Source organism: Callithrix jacchus, chromosome 15 (assembly GCF_049354715.1).
Source record: "Callithrix jacchus isolate 240 chromosome 15, calJac240_pri, whole genome shotgun sequence".
NCBI lineage: Eukaryota > Metazoa > Chordata > Mammalia > Primates > Cebidae > Callithrix > Callithrix jacchus.
The window spans coordinates 30,673,365-30,691,902 of NC_133516.1; the positions used below are offsets into that span (position 1 = coordinate 30,673,365).

Sequence of the window (18,538 nt, forward strand, 5' to 3'; positions counted from 1 at the left end):
AACTAAACGTAGTTTTAGAAAGTAATAAATGTAGTATTAGAAAGCATCTAACAACTGATATACCATGGAAACTTCCTTTTGAAATAATTCCTTTTTTTTTTTTGAGACAGAGTTTTACTCTGTCACCACGCTGGAGTGCAGTGGCACAATCTCGGCTCACTGCAACCTCCGCCTCCTGGGTTCAAGCGATTCTTCTACCTCAGCCTCCCGAGTAGCTAGGGAGGACCACAGGCACATGCCACGACACCCGGCTATTTATTTTTGTATTTTTAGTAGAGATGGGGTTTCAACGTGTTGGCCAGGATGTTCTCGATCTCTTGACCTCGTGATCTGCCCGCCTTGGACTCCCAAAGTGCTGGGATTACAAGTGTGAGCCAATGTACCCAGCCTTGGAATAACTTTTTTTTTTTTGAGACGGAGTTTCCCTCTTGTTACCCAGGCTGGAGTGCAATGGCACGATCTCGGCTCACCGCAACCTCCGCCTCCTGGGTTCAGGCAATTCTCCTGCCTCAGTCTCCTGAGTAGCTGGGATTACAGGCACGTGCCACCATGCCCAGCTAATTTTTTGTATTTTTAGTAGAGACAGGGTTTCACCATGTTGACGAGGATGGTCTCGATCTCTTGACCTCGTGATCCACCCACCTCGGCCTCCCAAAGTGCTGGGATTACAGGCGTGAGCCACCGCACCCAGCCTGGAATAACTTCTTAAAGCCTTTCTGTCAAGTGACTTTCTCACCAAATGACAATAAATATCAGTAGTCATTTGAACTTCTTAACTTTTATGATTCTGGATAATAGAGTTTACAGTAAGTACCAAAAATTGTAAGTGAAAATGCTTGACAAAAACTTAAAAGTCCATACAATTAATCTGGGTGGGATTAGAAGCTATATTAGACCTAGAACTTGGGCCTCAAGTCTTTACCCAATTTGTGTCTTAGTCACATTATAGTTCAACAATTATGACCCCACCAAATCCAGTCCATAAGGTGTTAATGTAAGATGTTTATTAGTGGAGTTTATTTAGTACAATAATCACATTAGAAGTCTCAATATACAAACTGTTGAAGTCTAACGTCACAAAAAATACAAACTTAGGTATACGAATGTTATAAAAATATTATTTAAAAACAAGGTTCTAAATCTTCAACAATGGGCCAAAAAAGGAAGAAAAGAGAGAGAGAGAGAAAGAGAAAGAAGGCATAGGATAATCATCACATTTCAACAAAGCAGCCCTGACCAGTCTGGCTGCCTTGCCATTGAGATACTGGGCCACCTGGATGTGACCATTATGGCAATACAGCATTTTATTATGGGACTGGCTTTTCTGTATAAAATTATATGTGAAATATCAAGTTTCTCCCTTTCAAAATGAAACATCTAAGTGAAACAGAGCTAATATATACCAAATTTTAGCTGGCTGTTAGTAGAAAATTTCAACAGTTCCGTAAGTTCAAAAAGAAAGCATATTTGAAAAAAAAGTTTTCAAACAAAAATAAGCATAACCAAATGGACATAAAAAATAAATCAATGTCAATCATGAAGTATGAGTGTGCACAACAGAGAGTCATACCCACCACTTATACAGCTACAGGGACTGGTTACAAGCAATAGAAAGGCTTCTATACCCACCACTTATACAGCTACAGGGACTGGTTACAAGCAATAGAAAGATGTCAAACATGATTTTTTTTTTTTTTTTTTTTTTTAAAGACGGGATTTCACCATGTTGGTCAGGCTGGTCTTGAACTCCCAACCTCAGGTGATCCACCCCCTTGGCCTCCAAAGTGCCTGAATTACAGGCGTGAGCCACCATGCCCAGCCCAAACATGATTTTTAAAGTTTTGAAAAGTTCCCTGGTGAAAGAAACCCAAAAATCAAATAAATAAATAACTGTACACAAAAGGGAAAGAGCTGTGTTTAATTTGATGGTATGTTCTCTAATTGTAAGAGAGTTGTCATATTTTATCAACTGCTAAGAAGATAAGCATAACCTCTTTCCTTTAAAAGATATCTCCCTCAAGTGTCTGCTGTCCAGAATCCATAGAAGAAATTCTTGTCAAAGAATCCAGCCCTTGCGACTAGATCCCTGTAGAAGAGAGAATGCTTCCTAAATTCCAGAAGTCACTGCAGGGATTCAATTTAAACTTTCATGATATTCTAATCTTACCATCTCAAAAGTAGTTTTGTATAAGGGGATCTAAAGCAATGTGTATCAGGCCAAGCATGGTGTCTCACACCTGTAATCCCAGCACTTTGGGTGGCCAAGGCAGGCAGATCACTTGAGATCAGGAGTTCAAGACCAGCCCAGCCAACGTGGTAGAAACCCTGTCTCTACTGAAAATATAAAAATTAGCCGGTGTGGTGGTACACACCTGTAATCCCAGCTACTGGGGAGGCTGTGGCAGGAGAACCGCTTGAACCTGGGAGGCACAGGTTGCAATGAGCCGAGATTGCGCCACTGCACACCAGCCTAGGCAACAGAGTGACACCCTGTCTCAAAAACAAAAATATATATTTCAAAATCTTTCCCAGAACATGGTGCCAATTCTTTACTGTAAGCTGAAATAATCTGTACTTTGAGGGTTATAAGAACCTACATAATCAGTAAGAGGATAGAAAACTTTAAAGTTTTTCAGATCTTAAACCAGAATTCCTCTAAGATTTCAAAACATGGTCCATGTTTTATGTTCTATATCTATATATCCCATCCAAGCTTACCATTGTACAGCACTTATCCCAAATAGTTCTAGATCTTTTAAGCAATTAGTTTGAAAAAATGAGAAATGAGAATAAGAAAGTCCCATTGAAACAACCCCTAGAATGTGTGAATGTAAAATACTAATGTTCACAGACAGGACTTTACACACAAGTCTTGATGTGTGATCCACCAATCTCCACTGGCATGCTACATAAAAAGATACCTCCAAAGTTCAAAAAGAGACTAATCCTAAATAGAGTTTGAGTCCAATAAGATAATAATTTCATTAGAAACCTGCTATTAATAAATTGGTTGTGGGTCTTAAACATGTTACGATTTAGTTTCATTCTGGTGTTGTGTGCAGAAAATTATTTTTTATCTGTATTAACATCCCAATATTCTAATGATAAGGGATTCAAGAACACTGAACGTTATAACTTAGTTCCATTTTCTTATTTATTTATTTTTTGTATAGAGGTCTCATTATGTTTCCCAGGCTGGTCTTGAACTCCTGGGTTCAACCAATCCTCTCACCTTGGCCTCCCAAAGTATTGGGATTACAGGTGTAAGGCATAGAACCCAGCCTACGTTTTGTTTAACTTCCTAATTCTTATTTTGATAGTTTATGTTCAGAAAGTAACTGGTTATAAAATTCCACACACAAGGGCCAGGCGCGGTGGCTCACGCCTGTAATTCCAGCACTTTATGAGGCTAAGTCGGGCAGATCACGAGGCAGGAGATCAAGACTATCCTGGCCAACATGGTGAAAACCCGGCTCTACTAAAAATACAAAAATTAGCCGGGCGTGGCAGCACACACCTTAGTCCCAGCTTCTCGGGAGGCTGAGGCAGGAGAATTGCTTGAACCCAGGAGTCTGAGGCTGCAGTGAGCCAAGATCATGCCACTGCACTCCAGCCTAGGCAACAGAGCAAGACTCCATCTCAAAAAAAAAAAAAAAAAAAAAAAAATTCCACACACAATAGGATTCTTAAATTTTTAGGAGAATCACAATAGATCACAATTTCATAATAAAAACAATTTTGGCCCAACTTGCAAATAATAAAGGATGATTTAATTTGAAAAAATATTCTGGGATTACTCAACTATTCTGAATTTGAAAACTTAAAGTAACTATCATTATTCAGATGATAAGGTAAGGTGGAGAGAAACATAGGTAACCTGTAAGATTAACCTTCCCTAAAAGCAAGCTTACAGAGGAAAAGAGGAGGGAGAGGAAAAGGAAATTTACTGCAGTACTGGTGGCCTCAACCCCTTTATGAAAGCACATGTTCTCATTTGGTGTTACACTATCCTGATTCATGGTGAAGATTTGAAAACCAAAGGAAAAAAGGTCAACTAAAAATATTTAAAGAAAAAAAATGTGAGAATGAATCAAATGATAAAATAAAATTGTAAAGAAAACAAGAAATAAAAGACACTAAATAACCTTTGTAAAAATAAAAAGAATTCATTTTGTACTTTGTGTTCACAAAGGGAAATGAGGCTCCATCAAGCCCTGCAGAGCACAAGAGGAAGCAGGTTGTTTGCTCAGGCATCAGCAGAAATAGGCCCCGAGGAACTACCCTCAGTTTCTTCTACATCGTGTCCAGAAGGAAAAGCAAAGCTCTGCAAAATGCTGAAGGTTTTAGAAGTATAACGGTGCTTAGGAAAGATCACTGGTCTGGTGTTGCAGCAGCCCCAGTGTTGAGAGACACGCTAGGCTTCTAGGAGGAGAAAAACAGAGAGGGAGGAAGAAATAGGAAGGGGAAGGAAAGGGCAGAAAAGCACAGGTCATTAGTAAACGGCAAGTTCAGTATCACAAGATGCTCATAAACCCAAGCTATTTAATGAAGCTGGTTTGCTCTCGAGACTATAGATAACATTCTGAAGGAAATAGAAATGGGAATTTTCAAAATGGCATTGCTCCAGGAAGTGATGGCCAATTAGAATGAAGTCACAACATGCTCCAAAAACATGCACTGCCACCCCTTCCCTCCACTTGACTTCCCCCAATAAAACATGCATAATTTCAGTAAAGTATCTATTTTAATACAGTTAAGTGGTTAAATTCAGAACTCAAATAACCCAGGTGTGCAAACTCTATGCTACCTAAGGGCAGAGAGGTATTCAAGAACAGAAAGACTTACTCTCACAATGCCACTGGGCAGTTCATAAATAGCCAGGTTCTTTTTTGTCACAAGGGAATCTTGAAATAGTGAGGGCCAGGATACAAGTTTTTCCTGTTCTTTTTTTGTACTATTAAGACCTGGCAGTGATGAGCATCTGCTACACAGAGTTTGAGTCTCTTCTGGTCAGACATGACTTCCTACTGGAGAAGAAATCTACTCTAGTTTTGGTAGTTGTTTCCTTCCTGGATGAAAATGGCATCCACTTTTTTTTTTTTTCAGATGCAGTCTCGCTCTTTCGCCAGGCTGGAGTGCAGTGGTGAAATCTCGGCTTACTGGAACCTCTGACTCCCTGGTTCAGGCAATTCTCCTGCTTCAGCCTCCCAAGTCGCTGGGATTACAGGCATGTGCCACCAGGCCCAGCTAATTTTTTTTGTATTTTTAGTAGAGACAGGATTTCACCATGTTGGCCTGGATGTTATTCAATCTCCTGACCTTGTGATCTGCCCGCCTCAGCCTCCCAAATTGCTGGGATTACAGGCGTGAGCCACCGAGCCCAGCCGGCATCCACTCTTTCAACTAGCTAATCAAATCAATCCCCTCCAGCCTTTCCTTACCCTGGTTAACTATTTCTTGGTTAAAGAAAGCTGAATATACTCATTATTTTAAAAGTTCATATTCAAACTTCTTTTCCTTTAATCACGTGGACATTTGCATAAATGTTTTCTTAAAAACCACATCACATAGATGACTGCTTTCAAAGCAGACACAGGAAGTCAATACATTGGACTGAGTTCACAAAACTGGAAGATAAAGTGGCACTTCTGGTTGTTTCTAGATTCTAAAGTAAAGAGTAACTAATTTATTAAGTTGCTAATAAGGATGTTAATGTCACTTAGTAAACATTCACAACAAAAGGAACTTAGTCATAAAAAAATCTGATGTATAAAGATATATAAAACTTTGCTATGGTCAAAGAATAATAAGTAAATCCTAGAATAGCTGCCACTGCTAACAGAAGGCTTTCCAGAAGCCTTAGAAATAGAGAAATCCTGTGGAGGCTCACAGAAGGGCTTCTAGCTGAGGTATGCATATAAGAGAAATACAGAAACATGACAAATCTAGTAACTGCCTCCACTGCAATAATATGAATCAAAGGTTATGGCCCAGTTAAGAGCACACTTGTGGAAACAAAGGGATCGATCATTATAAGTCTATGCATTTGGGTCAGCAGTGTTGGCCTGATCACAACTACAAAGTAAAATGCAGGTATTTATGAAAATAAAATATACAACTCTCACATCAGCTAATTAAGAAAATATTTATATAGTATATCCCTGTGACTCCTGCTACTGCTTTGAGAATTTTGCTCACTACAAAGACATTGGGGTAGGGGGTTGCTGCTGGTTATGAGACACGAACCCACAGAAACTCAGTGCTAACTGAAAATATCAAAACCCTAGTAGAGCTAGAGTTTAGTTAGAAGTAAATTTCAAAAGCAACAGTTAAGAGAAAGATGAAGGAAACACACTGGGGGCAAAATAAAGAACTCCTAATTTGTTGTTCATAGGCTTCCTAACATTGAACTGTGGAAAGCTAAATGCAATGTACATTCAGGGAAGATAACTGCTGCTTTAAAGAGTTGTAGTGGCCAAATGCCTCCCATGTAACATATTTTGGTTATTATTATTCTGTATCTGTAAAAGTATTTTAAGGTTGATCCAGCTCTTGTGTGGTACAGCTCCAACAAATATTCAAAAAATATCAGCGGAAACTCATTATTCGCCTTTCATTGTTGGAGATTTTACATAGCAATGTCCTGGATTTAAATACATCCAACAAAAACACTTAGAAATAATTCATATGCTTCCATTAATAACACTCTTCAAAGGATAGTATCAAGGTATTCACTTTTAAGTGCATCACCTACACATTTGGGGAATCCTGGGAATCACTTACCTGTAGTATCGCTCCCTTCTATTCCATGACCACCATTGGCTAGCAGTGTTGGTTTGGAAGATGGAGTATCTGCAATGGTGACAAATAATTACCCATTGTGACAGACAGAAAAATGAAAAACAGATCCAACTATTGTATATTAATTGAGTTTTTCTCATTCTTCGTAGCATTAGGTTAAAGCAATTAAAACTATTCAAAATTTAAAGATTTAATAAAAGAAAACCCAGAAACAGAACAGATCAGAATTATTAATCCCTAGGGCACCCAAGCTCTGTTAAGTACCACTTCCACAGTAGAGTCCTTCATAATAGCAATTCTAAATCTTTTTTATTCTGTAAATTGTCAAAGAAAACTATTAAATTCAGTAAAACCATCATGAAGCACCACAGGTTTAATATCAGCAATTCAAATCAAATGCTCCAAGAACATGAGGCATTTAATTTTATTTTTATTTTCTGAGATGGAGTTTTGCTCTTGTAGCCCAGGCTGGAGTGCAATGGCACAATCTTGGCTCACTGCAACCTCGGCCTCCAGGGTTCGAGCAATTCTCCTTCTCAGCCTCCAAAGTAGCTGGGATTACAGGCACCTGCCACCAGGCCCAGATAATTTTAGTAGAGACGGGATTTCGCCATGTTGGCCAAGCTGGTCTCAAACTCCTGACCTCAGGTGATCCACCTGCCTCAGCCTCCCAAAGTGCTGGATTACAGGCATGTGCCACTGTGTCCAGCTGAGGCCATTTATTAACTATTAATTCCCACACAGAAAATCCAGGGTACCATAATTGCTCCTAGATGAGAACTGCATGGAGGTAAGTAATCAGCTGCACTTCTGGAAGCAGAGGACTCTTTTTTTTTTAAAGGGAATTAGTTGTATCTCATTCCCTAATGACTAAGGATGTTGAGCCTCTTTTCATGCGTTTCTCTGCCATTCCTTTGCCTTCTTTGGTGATTTGAATGGTCCAAGTTTTGGACTATTTTAAAAATTGAATTATTTATTTTCTTATTATTGAGTTTTGAAAATTCTTTATATATTCTGAATATCAGTCTTATCAGATAAATTTTGTAAAAATTTTCTCCCTGTTTTTTAACTTAGACTGTCTTTTCATTTACTTAACTGTCTTAAAAAAAACAAAAGTTTTAAATTTTTATGAAGTAGGTCACACGATTTTTTTCCATGTTTTCCGCTAGAAGTCTAATAGTTTTCATATTTACATATATTTGGAGTTAAGTTTTGCATATTGTGTAATGATGCAGGTCTAAGTTTCTATTCCTGTACATGGACACCTAATTATTACATAATCATTTGCTGAAAAAGCCATCTGTATTCTTTTTTTTTTTTTAAGACAGTCTTGCTCTGTCACCAGGCTGGAGTCCAGTGGCACAATCTCAGCTCACTGTAACCTCTGCCTCCCGGGTTCAAGCGATTCTCCTGCCTCAGCCTCCTGAGTAGCTGGGATTACAGGTGCCTGCTACCACACCCAGCTAATTTTTGTAGTTTTAGTGGAGACGGGGTTCCATCATGTTGGCCAGGATGGTTTCGATCTCTTGACCTTGTGATCTGCCCACCTCGGCCTCCCAAAGTGCTGGGATTACAGGAGTGAGGCACCATGCCCGGCACAAGTCATCTCTATTCTATTGAATTACCTTTGTAAAGAAATCAACTGACCAAATTACATTTGGGTTTATTTCTGGGGTATTTTCTTCCATCAATTTGTAAGTCTATCCATTCTGCCAATACCATCCTGTCTTAATTACTATATTTGTATGGTAAGTCGTTTATTTTTTATTTTTATTGAAAGGGAGTCTCCCTCTGTTGCCCAGGCTGGAGTGCAGTGGCATGATCTTGGCTCACTGCAACCTCCACCTCCTGGGTTCAAGTGATTCTCCTGCCGCAGCCTCCCTGTGTAGATGGGACCACAGGTACATACTACCATGCCTGCCTAATTTTTCATTATTATTATATTCTGGAGAAACAAGGTCTCTCTATGTTTCCCATACTGGTCGGACTCCTGGCCTCAAGCAATCCTCCCACCTTGGCCTCCCACCAAAGTGTTGGTATTACAGGCATGAGTCACTGCACCTGGACTTGTTTTGTTTCTTTGCTTTTCTATATAAATTTTAAAATCAGTTTATTTATGCCAAAATTCTTGATGGGATCTTATTTGAAATTGCATTGACAATACAGATCAATTTGAGGATGTACAACATTTTCTGAAAGTCTCTGACTATATCTAACATATTAGCAACCAGCCTAGCTCTGCAGTCACTTTGCTGACCCAAGAATTCAGAGATATTATTCCTAAGACAACAAGTGAGTATCTATAATAAATGCTACTGAAATAAAAAATGCAAGATTTTCCTTTGGAAGACCACAAACATGCTGTCCGACCCCTTGGTCCTTATAAATACAAGGAAGAAATCTTTCACACAAATTTCTCATTGAAAAGATCATTCATTCTGTTACTTCAGAGGAACAACAAAAAGAATCACCTAAAAGAACAAGGCAGTCAAAGGGAATATGATTTAAATAAAAGAAGCAAATAAAGAAATGAAAGAAAATAGAATTGTATTAAATACCCACTATGTAACACATACCCTGCTAAGTCTTCACAAACTGCATTTTACTTATCCAGAGAGATGCCATAAATACGCTCCATCCCACATTTGGCATAAATAAATTCCCTTTCGCATTCACACAATAAGCCTGTAAGATTTATTCTTCCTAGCTCATTAAAGAATGCATATTTTAAAAAAAACTTCCTTCATTAAAAAATGCATATTACAAGAAAATGGAAATTAGAAAAACTGATATCCTGCAAGTGTTATAAGAGGAGCTATCAGAGTGATAAAACCTGTTTAAAATTTGATAATCAGTGTTGACAAGGGTAATTTCATTTCATCATGTGGAGGAATGTAAATAGGAACAACCACCCCCCCCGCCCTTTTTTTTTTTTTTTTTTTTTTAAGAGATGAGGTTTCACCACGTTGGCCAGGCTGGTCTCTAACTCCTAACCTCAGGTGATCCACCCATCTCAGCCTCCCAAAGTGCTGGGATTATAGGAGTGAGCCACCGTGCCCAGCCAGGAACAACCTTTTCATGAGACAATTTGGCAGCCTATCAAATTCTGAAATACTCAACAATCCATTTTAGGTATTTAGTATTTAGTTCACAGAGAGATATAAAAGTATAAAAACGTGAATAAAAATACAATGTTTATTACGACACTGCTTAAAAACAGCAAATGTCCACCAATAGATTCATTATAATATTGTAAAATAGTACACACTAATAAAAAAAATGAGAGCACTTCATGTTACTGATACAGGAAGATAACAGGACACACTAAGAAAAAATAAAAGCGGGCCAGGCATGGTGGCTCACGCCTATAATCCCAGCACTTTGGGAGGCCAAGATTGGTTTAAGACAGTACATGAGTATATACAGTATATGCTACATATATGGGGCATTACTTGCGGTCAGGAGTTTGAGAACAGCCTGACCAACATGACAAAACCCTATCTCTACTAAAAATATAAAAATTAGCTGAGCACGGTGGTGCATGTCTGTAGTCCCAGCTACTTGGGCAGCTGAGGCAGGAGAATCCCTTGAACCCAGGAGGCGGGGGTTGCAATGAGTCAAGATCACACCATGGCACTCCACCCTGGGCAACAAGAGCAAAACTCCATCTCAAAACAAAAAACAAACAAACAAACAAAAACAAAAAAGAAATACATCATTTTCTTCAGAAAGACGAGAAAATATCACACATCCATGAAACAAAAGCAAGCCCTATACAAAGTGAATTATCCAGTGACCAAGTAACAAATCCTTTACCTAGTTAAATGGGTTATCATTCTATCTTTTCACCAAAATTGAAAGAGGCATAATGGAGTTGTCATCTGATAGAAAACTGAGAATATAAACAACAAAAAGAAAATAACAAAAAAACCCTAAGAATATTTTTTTATAATACTGTACTACGGCTGGGTGTGGTAGTTCACACCTGTTATCTGAGCACTTTAGGAAGCCGAGTCAGGTGGATCACAAGGTCAGGAGTTTGAGACAAGCCTGGCCAACATAGTGAAACTCTGTCTCTACTAAAAATACAAAAATTAGCCAGGCGTAGCGGCGAGTGCCTGTAGTCTCAGCTACAGGCACTCCCACTACTTGGGAGGCTGAGGCAAGAGAATCACTTGAACTCCTGGCCTCAAGTGATCCGCCCGCCACCGCCTCCCAAAGTGCTGGGATTATAGGCGTGAGCCATGACACCCGGCCAAAATTCAAGTTTTATTATAACATCAAAAATTATAACATATGTGGGCCTGGCACCGTGGCTCATGCCTATAATCCCAGCAATTTGGGAAGCCAAGGCAGGCAGATCACTTGAGGCCAGGAATTCAAGACCAGCCTGGTCAACATAGTGAAGCCTCATCTGTATCCTTCTTGAAGAAATACATAGGATTAAGTGAAAATGGAGATTTTTTTAAAAAAAAAGTAATACATGTGATTGACTGTGTACTGCCAATAATTGTGATGATAAATTTCCTCTGGACCAAATTGAAAACAGAATCTTATTGTCACAGAAACTTTAAATATTAAAATTTAAGCTGACATACATATTTAGTAGCAGAAACATGGTAACCCAATCAAGAAAAAACTTTCAAGCATAAAAATGTATTACATTAGGATAAAAGTCTGAGACATGGTATGGAAATAAGAGTTCAAGGACTCAAAAGCAGAATTTAAATTTCCAATGATAACAGCTTGTTTATATATTTTTAAACTAGATGATGGAATCAAAATGCTATATATTTAGAAGGATTTTGATATATTTAGCAGAATGATGTAACTTATTTTTATGTGGCAAAAGTAAAACATTCTCAAAATTACATGTTTTACAATTAAACTTTTGCTACAAAATTTTAGATGTTAACTTAATGTACAAAGAGAAAGAATTTCTCAGAATTCTCATATAAGTATGTAACCAAAAGTTTCAAGACCACTACTTTAGACCAAATTAAAAAGAAAGCTTGATATATAGTGACAGAAAATTTTCTAAGATAATAAAGTAAAAAAAGTTTAAAAACATTCATATGGTTTGATTCCAGTTGTATGAAACTAAAGTCACTAAATTTTTGATTGTATGTTTGTAACTGCATAGAACAAGGTCTTAAAAGACCTACCCTTCTTGAGGAAATAGAATTACAAGAAAATGAAGGGAGTTGTTTTGTTTGAGACAGAGTCTAGCTCTGTTGCCCAGGCTGGAGTGCAGTGGTGCAATTTCGGCCCACTGCATCCTCTGCACCCCGGGTACAACTGATTCTCCTATCTAAACCTCCCAAGTAGCTGGTGGCTGGGACTACAAGCAGGTACCACCACTTCCAGTTAATTTTTATATCTTTAGTAGAGACAGTGTTTCACCATATTGTCAAGGCTGATCTCAAACTCCTGACCTCAAGTGATCTGCCTCAGCCTCCCAAAGTGCTGGAATTACAGGCATGAGCCACTGCAGCCTGCAAAGATTTTGACTTAATTTTTTTTCCAAGATGGAGTTTCACTCTTATTGCACAGGCTAGAGTGCAATGGCATGATCTCACCTCACCACAACATCTACCTCCCAGGTTCAAGTGATACTCCTGCCTCAGCCTCCTGAGTAGCTGGAATTACAGGCCTGTGCCACAATGCCTCACCAATTTTTGTATTTTTCATAGAGAAAGGGTTTCTCCATGTTGTCCAGGCTGGTCTCAAACTCCTGACCTCAGGTAATCCACCCACCTCAGCCTCCCCAAAGTGCTGGGATTACAGGTGTGAGCCACTGTGCCCAGCCTTTTTTTTTTTTTTTTAAAGAGAGAGGGTTTTGCTCTGTTGCCCAGGCTGGAGTACACACCCCACTGTAACCTCAAAATGCTGGGTTCAAATGATTCTTCTGCCTCAGCCTCCCAAGTACATGGGAAACAACAGGTGGGTGTCACCAGAGCTGGCTAATTTATTTTATTTATGTATTTACTTATTTATTTACAGAGTCTCCCTCTGTTGCCCAGGTTGGAGTGTAGTGGCCCAGTCTTGGCTCACTGCAACCTCTGCCTCCCAAGTTCAAGCAGTTCTTGTGTCTCAGCCTCCTGAGTAGCTGGAACTACAGATGCTCACCACCATGCCCGGGAGGCGAGCACTAGTAGTGCTTTTTTGTATTTTTAGTACAAATGGGGTTTCACCATGTTGGCCAGGCCGGTCTTGAACTCCTGATCTCAGGAGATCCACCCGCTTTGGCCTCCCAAAGTACTGAGATTACAGGAGTAAGTCACCATGTCTGGCCAATATATATATTGGCCAGAGCCACCGAGATCAGCCTTGTTCACTGGGCATTAATTCAATACTACTTCATTTATTTTGTTGCTCAAATTTTTCCAGTGTTGGCTATTGGAAACTCTTTCAGTTGACTCCTATGTCCCGTTGACATACTATCTCTGTCACTGTGGGCTTTGGAGCATAACTCCCTAACAGTCTTTTTATGAATGATTTATGCAATTAAAGGTAAATTTTTTTTTCCAGTGAAGAGCATAAATAATGAGAGATTTAACCTGGAATAATATGCATAATGAAAGTCTCATTTGCACATACCTGTTTACTTTCTTCCTGCCTTTCCTCCTGCCTCAGCCTCCCGAGTAGCTAAGACTACAGGTGTGCACCACCACACCTAGCTAATTTTTAAATTTTTTTCTTTGTAGAGATGCAGTCTTGCTGTGTTGCTCCGCCTCATTTCAAACTCCTGGCTTCAAGTACTCCTCCCACCTCTGCCTCCCAAAGAGCTAGGATTACAAGTGTGAGTCACCATACCCAATACCTCCTTGTATTTTTGACCTAAAATGTCCAAAAGGGAATTTTTGATTCATAAAATGTGACTTGCATATAAGATGCTGCAGAACACATTTCAACTGGCTTGGAAACCAAAAAATGATTCAAAAGCTATTTGCTTAGATACTAAAATAGGTGAAACTTGGATTAGGTTCAAGATATATACATAGCCTCAAAGTATCTCCTCACAAATTATTTATTCATTACAAAGAAAAAAATATAAATTTTACAGTAAAGAGCCCAGGCGTGGTGGCTCATGCCTGTAATCTCAGCACTTTGAGTGAGGCAAGCAGATGGCTTAAGCCCAGGAGTTAAAGACCAGCCTGGGTAACATCGCAAAACCCCATCTCTATAAAAAATACAAAAATTAACCAGGTGGCCAGAAATGGTGGCTCATGCCTGTAATCCCAGCACTTTGGGAGGCCGAGGTGGGTGGATCACATGAAGTTAGGAGTTTGAGACTAGCCTGGCCAACATGGTGAAACCCCGTCTCTACTAAAAATACAAAAATTATCCAGGTGTGGTGGTGCATGCCTGTAATCCCAACTACTTGGAGGTCTGAGGCAGGAGAATCACTTGAACCCGGGAGACAGAGGTTGCAGTGGGCCAAAATCATGGCACTGTACTCCAGCCCGGGCAACAAAACGAGACCCCCCCCACCCCTGCCCCAGGCATGTGGCACATGCCTGTAGTCCCAGCTACTTGGGAGGCTGAGGCTAGAAGATTGCTTGAGCCTGGAGAGGTCAAGGCTGCAGTGAGCCAACACTGTGCACACTGCACTCCAGCTAGGGTGACAGAGTAAGACCCTGACTCTAAATAAACAAATTATTTTTTTAATTAGAAAAAAATTTATGGTAAAGAAAACAGGCAGACACTAACAAGTGATGAGAGTTATTATCACCAATAAAGTTGACATCGTGTGCTTCCTGATGTGGTGCACTAAGGACAAATCATATTTATATAGTATTACTGCCAAAAATGTGTAATTTGAATCTAATTATAAGGAAATGCCAGGCAAACCCAAATTAGGGGACCTCTACAAAATAACTGGCCCATACTATTCAAAAATATTAAGGTCATGAAAGACAAAGAAGAGCTGAGGAACTGCTCCAATTAAAGGAGGCTGAAGAGACATGAAAACTAATGTGATTCCAGATTCAATTGTAGACCAGAAGAAAAAAATTAGAAAGGAATGTGTTGAATCTGCTGGAACAACTGATGACAGTGAAATAAGGTTCATGGATTAGACAGGAGTATCTCATCAACGTTTAACTTCTGATTTCTATCATCGTATTCTTATAATGTGCAAATGCCTAGTTCTTTGGGTAAAGAGGCATGAGTTCTGTAATCTGTTCTTAAATGATCCATGGGGAAGGAAGTATATGTAAATATAAAGAAGATGATAAAGCAAACGTGCAAAATAGTAACAATTAATAAACCCAAGTAAAGGGTATATAGTAGGTTCTTGGCTTTGTTCTTAGAGTTTAACAAAGTCATTTGCTTGCAGAATATTTTTGAAGAGATGGGGTCTTTGGGGTCTTGCTATGTTACCCAGGCTGCAATCAAACTCCTAGGCTCAAGAGATCCTCCCTCCTACTAAGTAGCCTGGGCGGGGCTACAGGTACATGCCACCATCCTGGCTTGCTTGCAGAATATTTTTTGAGATAGAGACTTGATTTGTTGCCCAGGCTGGAGTACAGTGGCACAACCTCAGCTCACTGCAACCGCTACTTCTTGGGTTCAAGCAATTCTCGTGCCTCGGCCTCCTGAGTAGCTGGGATTACAGGTGCGTGCCACCATGCCTGGCTATTTTTTTATACTTTTAGTAGAGATGGGGTTTTGCCATGTCAGCCAGGCTTGTCTCAAATTCCTGACCTCAGGTGATCCACCTGCCTCGGCCTCCCAATGCTGATTACAGTTGTGATCCCCCACACGCTGAGCCCCTGCTTTTCTTTCATAACAAGGTACTATTATTATGAACATTTTGGTAATATATTTTTGTTTTTGTTTTTCCAAAAAAATTATTAGTTATGAGATAAAAGTATATTTTCAAATCAAAGTCAGAAAATAACTATTTTTGGAAAAATGTCACACTAATTTTTTATGCACAGATATAAACTTCCCTAAATATGATCATTGAGACTATTAAGAGGGTTTAGGATTAAACAAGTAAGCCTACCCTAAATATCTACCATTTTGCAGACACAATTGCTTCTTAGTCTGCACATTAACACAACCCACACCTGAACAAACTGACAAAAACTATTTCAATTCAGTGTAATAAGCAATGATTACACATCTATCATGTGCACAGTAATCTCTAATGCAGATCTGGCCATGTTTCCCAGTACCCTTGCACCCTCAGTTGTGTATAGACCAGGAGGTGCTGCATAATTTCACTTAATCTGCTTCTCCATGATCACTTGTCACTGTAACCTTTGATTTCTTAACACTGAGAAACTTGAGGTTGTTAGTAAACTTTTGAGTATTCTGTGCCTCCCTACATTTGCTAAATGTTATCATTCTCCATGAAATATAATAGTAAACAAAATATTATCCCTGCTTTAGAGTAGTTCATAAGTGTAAGATAACAAATAGTTTAATTATGATCTTAAAAGTGCCAAAGAGGAAAGAGGAAAGTTCAGGGAAGAAAAGCACCAAGAGGAAGATGAAAAGAAAGGCTGGCAGGGTGTGGGGATAGTAGGTGGTTTAGAAGGCAAGGGAAACAGAAGTCGGAATGTTCAGCAAAGTTACATCTAAATCCAATCTTTTTTTTTTTTTTTTTGAGACGGAGTTTTGCTCTTATTGCCCAGGCTGGAGTGCAACAGCACAATCTTGGCTTACCACAAACTCTGCCTCCCAGGTTCAAGCGATTCTCTTGCCTCAGCCTCCCGAGTAGCTGGGATTACAGGCATGCACCACCATGCCCAGCTAATTTTGTATTTTTAGTAGAGACAGTGTTTGTCCACGTTGGTCAGGCTGGTCTCAAACTCCTGATGTCAGGCGATCCTCCCGCCTTCACCTCCCAAAATGCTGGGATGACAGCCACCATGGCTGGCCTATCTAAATCCAATCTTAAAGGATTTCAGAACAACACCTTTAGCAAAAGCTTTATATAACATCCATCTCCAGCCCAGAACTCTCCTCTGAACTCCAAACTCCTTAACTGTCTATCCATCTTCTCCATTTGGATGACTAGCAGATAACTCACTGTGAACATATCCCAAGCTAAATTTCTTCTCTTCCACTCAAATCCTACTCCTTCTATAGCTTTCCCTATCTCAGACAATGGCAATTCTTTCCTTTCAGTTGCTCAGGCAAAACCCTTGGAGTAATACTGGATTTGTCCTTGGCAACATCAAGGCCTTATACTTGAGCCAAGAGAAGTTTTGGGGTGGTGCATATGATGATAGTAAATTCAAGAGCAAATGGGAGGAAAAGAATTGGTGACGGGTAGTAGATACATCTCTTTCAAAGAAAGAGCAAAACAAAGTAAAAAGGTAGATGAGATGGATGTGAGATGCAGGCAAATTTTTTTTAATGATAAAAAAAATTATAGGCTGGGTGCAGTGGCTCATGCCTATAATCCCAGCACTTTGAGAGGCCGAGGAGGGCAGATCACGAGGTCAGGAGTTTGAGACCAGCCTGAGTGACATCAAGAAACCCAGCTACTAAAAATACAAAAATTAGCCAGACATGGTGGTGGCTGCCTATAATCCCAGCTACTCAGGAGGCTGAAGCAGAAGTGCTTGAACTTGGGAGGTGCAGCTTGCAGTGAGCCAAGATCTTGCCACTGCACTCCAGCCTGGGCAACAGAGCGAGACTCCATCTCAAAAAAAAAAAAAAAAAAAAAAAATTACAGTACGTTTGATGCTGGTGAATGAACCAACTGAAAGAAAGGAACTGATGATGCAGAAGACAGAACAGATAACTGCGACAGCGGTGGCCTGAGTGACAACACGAACAGTTGACCCATAATAGAAAAACAGCAGACAATAAGGGCATAGATGAACATGAGTTAGGAGGAAATGTGTGGTGGGTCCATGTGGAAGTTCTGTTCTGATTATGTCAATTAATTTATGATTTATGAATATGAACAGGAGAGTAAGTGCCAGCAGTTTCAACAGAGAGTAGATGTGAAACAGTTATCTAGAAAAGTGAATTATTTAAAAACTCATGAGAATTAGTGGCAAAGTCCCTCAGTTTGTGCTCTTTATTGAAATGAAACAAGACTCTTTTATATTTCCTGAACATAGTATGTCTAATAATTCTTCTTTTTGAATTTAAAAAATAGATTTTTAGTTTTTAAAAACTATCAATGAGATACTAGATCAAGTAGAAAGTATGCGTTCATGAAAAAGGTATAGTTTAACAAAAAGAACAGGGGTTTAAAATGAGAAGATCTGGTAGGTCTGTAATCCCAGCACTTTGGGAGGCACAGGCAGGAGGGCTGCTTGAAGCCAGGAGTTCGAGACCAACCTGGGCAATATAGCAAGCCCCATCTCGATTTTTTAAAAATTTTTAATTATTTAATAAAAATTAAAATGAGATGAGAAGATCTGGGTTCAGGCTGTGCTTCTTTCATTATTAACTAAATGATCAAATGCAACCCTCTCATTTCTAATCCTTAAGCTTTACCTGGGAAGTGGGAATAAATGCAATAATATAGGATGACAGCTGTACAGTGCTAAATAGCTATTGTTATTCTCACTGTTATTAACGATAAGCTGATAAAATATAAATTTGTTATCAACCAACTATAGAGTAACTGTATATTGATAAAAAAAAAACTTTACCAAAATAAAATAAAATAAAAGCAAGAAGAGGTTAGAAAGGAATAAGAGCAGATGAACTCTACTACCTCACAATCGAAAAATATAAGCCAAGGAGAGAATAAAACAAC

General features: G+C 39.2%; 1 protein-coding gene across 50 annotated transcripts in view; it reads right to left on the bottom strand.

Annotated features, from left to right (window-relative positions):
* MAP4 (microtubule associated protein 4) overlaps positions 1-18,538 on the bottom strand; it is a 228,966-nt gene that overhangs the window by 113,404 nt on the left and 97,024 nt on the right. For 48 of the 50 annotated variants that reach the window (XM_035275347.3, XM_078350717.1, XM_078350716.1 and 45 more), the window contains exon 3: positions 6,784-6,852. In XM_035275347.3, the coding sequence (XP_035131238.3) occupies positions 6,784-6,852 (69 nt within the window). Of the gene's footprint in view, positions 1-982; positions 4,423-6,783; positions 6,853-18,538 lie in introns of those variants that run through there. The other 2 variants (XM_078350725.1, XM_078350726.1) reach the window with 1 other exon arrangement.